Source organism: Pyrus communis, chromosome 10 (genome assembly GCF_963583255.1).
Source record: "Pyrus communis chromosome 10, drPyrComm1.1, whole genome shotgun sequence".
Lineage (NCBI taxonomy): Eukaryota > Viridiplantae > Streptophyta > Magnoliopsida > Rosales > Rosaceae > Pyrus > Pyrus communis.
The window spans coordinates 13,460,740-13,464,889 of NC_084812.1; the positions used below are offsets into that span (position 1 = coordinate 13,460,740).

Consider the following 4,150-nt stretch of genomic DNA (forward strand, 5'->3'; position numbering starts at 1 on the left):
TTTGGGATTCCCAAAAATTTCGGTTTGGGAATCGGGACAAGGGTTTCGGTATGGGATCCCATACCGAACCACCCCTAAGTTTTCCTAATAAATAATGATTCCATAAGAGATGGGGAAAAAGTGATAGGGAATTAGGATTTAGTATAAATAAGTGTAGAGGTCGGTTATCTCTACAAAGAAAAAACCAAAGGGCTGACCCGCAATCATAACACCAAAAAAACCTACCTCTAATAACACTGTTAAACTTTCTAAAATCTTAATTATTTAGAGTAATTTAATATTGCAGTCTATTGTCATTCTTGTCCACTTGTAAGTAAAATATTTTAAGTTCGTTTTTCAAATACGAATTTAAATTAAATTTATTATAACTAACTCAGTGCGAGATTTACTTTACTCTTCTACATTTGTAGACTTTATTATCGTTTCTTCAAAAATAATAATAATAATAATAATTACTTTAGAAAACAAAAACCCTTGTCCGTTTCTTTTCCTCTGACGCGTTGCCAACTCGAAGAGGCGAAAGAGTGCGACGAAAACTAGAAAGAGCTCCGACTCTGAGTCCAAAAACTCTCTCCACCCTCTCAACATCTGGCATCATTCTTCACAAGTAAAGAATAAATAGTCACCGTGTTCAACCCGATACCATTGTCCTTTTATATAGAGATCATTTTCCTCTCTCCTCCTTTTCTGTGTTGGGATAGTCAACATGCAAGTGCATCACCAACTGTAATGAACTCCATATATTCCGCATTCTTTTTTGGTAAAAATCCACCATTTTTCTGCCCAATTTCTCCTTGATTTTGAAATTTCTGAGCTCTTTCTTGGGTACCCAATTTCCAGTACACCCACTTGGGTCGGTGAGAAAACGATTCAAATCGATGAAGAACGATGAGCGAGCTCGGTTCCTTTTTGGGATTTCGCTCTCTGACAGACCCAAATGGCAACAATTCCTCCTTTGCTCTTCTGGGTTCTTCTTTGGCTACCTTGTTAATGGTGTCTGCGAGGTATTTTCTTTCACTCTGTTTTATATGTTATTATTGTAAGGGAAAAATTCGGCGCCTGTTTGGTTGCCGAGAAACTGAGCCTGGAAATAAAGGAAAATCTCATGGTCTAAAGCTATTTTTTCTGTTTGGTTAGTGGGAAAGTTTTTTGGATGACAACTTTTTTAGTCTTTGGGTATCCCCCTTTTCTGTTTGGTGTCTTAGCAACCAAGCAACGGATTAAGCTTTCTCTTCTGTGCAAGGAATTGTTTCGTTCATAGCAGACCTGCGATTTTTATTTAATAATATTCTACTGCTTTTGTATTTGTTTGGTTGCTGAGAAAATTGAGCAAACAATTATCAAATAAAAACTTTAATCCTCCGTTTGGTTTTGGGACCATTGGGTCTGATTATTCTATTAGTTTACATTTTTAGGAAATCAAAAGATCAACTTGATATAATTTTGGTCCGCGTTTTTTAATTAATGTATCCAGTTCATTGCACGTTCAGGAATGAATTAAAATTTTGAAGCCTTGTATCCCCAAAGCAATCGATTTTTTTCTTATACAAATTTTTACTTGTTTGAATTGCTAATTAAATCATATTTTTTGGCTCATTTTCAGGAATATGTGTATAACAGGCTACAATTCAGGTAAGCGAATCGAATGGATATTTATTTATTTTTTATTTTTTAAATTTTGGAAGTGTTTTTGTTTGCCAAATAGTTTTGAAAGTGCTTGATTTCGGGCTTTACGATTAGGACCTGTTTATGTTTATTTTGAATTTCTTGTTGCAGCTATGGTTGGTACTTCACATTTGTCCAAGGATTTGTGTATCTATTTCTGATATACCTGCAAGGCTTCACCACCAAGCAAATGGTGAATCCATGGAAGACTTATGTGAAGCTTTCTGCTGTGCTTATGGGGTCCCATGGACTTACCAAAGGCTCTTTGGCTTTTCTCAACTATCCGGCACAGCTCATGTTCAAATCGACAAAGGTAAAGATGTGAAAATTTATATGGAAATTTGGTTTTTCAGTTCCAGCAACTAATTTTAGCTGGATAACCATTCAATGCGGATAAAATTGAGAGTAAAAAATAGAGGTAAAAAAATTACTTGCTTGTTAAGAGGGGCAGATTTGAGATGATTCTTCTTCTTTTTGGGGAAGTGGGGCGTTGCAGAGTTAGAGCGTTTGATTTAAGTTCTTACCCAAGTAACTAAGTAAAAAGATGTCATTTTTTTAAGCTAGTTTGTACTTTGAGTAATGCAATTGTGGAATTTCCCTGTACTTGATTGCTATCAACTGGAATTGGAAGTGCCGTCTACTGTTGCTCTCGGTTTTCTGACTTTAGGTTCATGATTTTGGTATTTCAGGTTCTGCCTGTGATGGTAATGGGAGCCTTCATACCAGGTTTGAGACGAAAATACCCACCTCACGAATACGTTTCTGCACTTCTTTTGGTGGTGGGTTTGATCCTATTCACCCTAGCAGATGCACAAACATCTCCCAACTTCAGCGTGATTGGTGTTCTGATGGTATCGGGTGCTTTAATCATGGATTCCTTTTTGGGTAACTTGCAAGAAGCTATCTTTACCATGAATCCCGAAACCACACAGGTGACGTTATGCTATTAGATTCTCTTTGCATTAAACGTGAACTCGAAACTTGTTCATGAAAAATATGTGACTTTTCATATAATTTTGTGCTTTCCTTTATCCTAATCCACAGATGGAGATGCTGTTTTGCTCTACAGTGGTTGGCCTACCTTTCTTGATTCCACCAATGCTTTTGACAGGGGAATTATTCAAAGCATGGAACTCATGTTGGCAGGTAACTTGCAATCCAAAAATCCTAAGATTCCACCATGTTACATGCATCACACAAGCCTCACAATGTCTAACAAATCTTTTTGGTATTATGCAGCATCCATACGTGTATGGCGTGTTAGTCTTCGAAGCCATGGCCACATTTGTCGGCCAAGTGTCCGTCCTTTCCCTCATTGCACTTTTCGGAGCCGCCACCACAGCCATGGTACATTCTTGTCACAAGTCTATTTGTGCCTAGACATCTCAATGTGGTACCATACCTTGTTATAAATATCTTGAAATCACATTTATTTTCAAGTGGCATTTTCAAAGCAAGAGTTGTTTCTTAGGCAACATTAAATATCATATGCACGAATACGAACAAGCATATAGTACAATGTGAACCATATAAATTCCTTTGAAATATGCTGATTGAATCCCTTGTTTTTATATCAGATCACAACGGCCAGAAAGGCCGTCACATTACTGCTGTCATACATGATATTCACAAAGCCATTAACTGAAGAGCACGGGACCGGACTTCTGCTCATAGGTATGGGGATCACACTGAAACTCCTGCCGGAAAATAACCCACACCAGAGAGTTTCAACCCCGTCTTCCAAGACCAACACTTCAAAACCTGCTCCGATTGAAAACGATAGAATCCGACTAGAAAACGCCGGAGAAAAGGAAGAAAAGAGTCAATTGGTCTGAAACACCAACCTGCTTAATTGGTTCCTCATTTCTCAGCAGCTATTTAGCAAATTTTAAGGGAAGTGTTATTGGTACTCCAAAAATCTCATTCTACACTCCTCACAACTGTATTTTTCTTTCCTAATATAGAAAGTTTGGAGTGTATAATGACATTTTTGGAGTGCTAATAACAATTCTCAATTTTAATTATGCCAAATAAGAACATTAGGGATTTTTATGTTTTATTTTTTTTTTTTCTGTTTTTTTTAACCTCCAGTTTAATTCTTTGTATTGTGTCCTTTGTTTTTTAATTCTTTATATTTGTTGTCAAAGTGTTAGAAACCCCCACAGTTACCAGCTTTTCTTTTTGTGAATGTTTTGGAATATGAAGCTGAATTTCAGAGCTCGGATAAGTTACTGTTGTTTTGATTATGGCCTTTCAGATTTAGTACAGTTGATGAATTTTCATATCGTTAAAACTTAAAGTTTTCAAGTCTTTTCATTAGTTTTTCTTTAAAAAAATAGACGTTTGGCCAAGAAACTTAATACAAGGATATATACTGCAGAGTTAGGTTGTTATCGAATTGGCTATTAACAATATTCGGAGATAGGTTGTTATCGAATTGGTTATTAACATTAGGTTGTTTCGGATTGGCTATTAATGATATTCA

The 4,150-nt window shown here is 36.4% G+C and overlaps 1 protein-coding gene across 2 annotated transcripts; it reads left to right on the forward strand.

Moving 5' to 3' along the window:
- Positions 1-487: 487 nt before the first annotated feature.
- LOC137748364 (UDP-galactose/UDP-glucose transporter 4-like) lies at positions 488-3,905 on the forward strand. Of its 2 annotated transcripts, XM_068488509.1 has the most exons (7): positions 489-1,004; positions 1,604-1,632; positions 1,777-1,978; positions 2,355-2,597; positions 2,710-2,811; positions 2,905-3,012; positions 3,243-3,905. In XM_068488509.1, exons 1-7 carry the CDS (start codon positions 879-881, stop codon positions 3,498-3,500), a joined length of 1,068 nt encoding a protein of 355 aa, XP_068344610.1. In that variant the 5' UTR covers positions 489-878; the 3' UTR covers positions 3,501-3,905. The 2 variants fall into 2 exon arrangements, with proteins under 2 accessions (XP_068344609.1, XP_068344610.1); XM_068488508.1 differs by having other exon boundaries at positions 488-1,004; positions 2,710-3,012.
- The last annotated feature ends 245 nt before the right edge of the window (positions 3,906-4,150 follow it).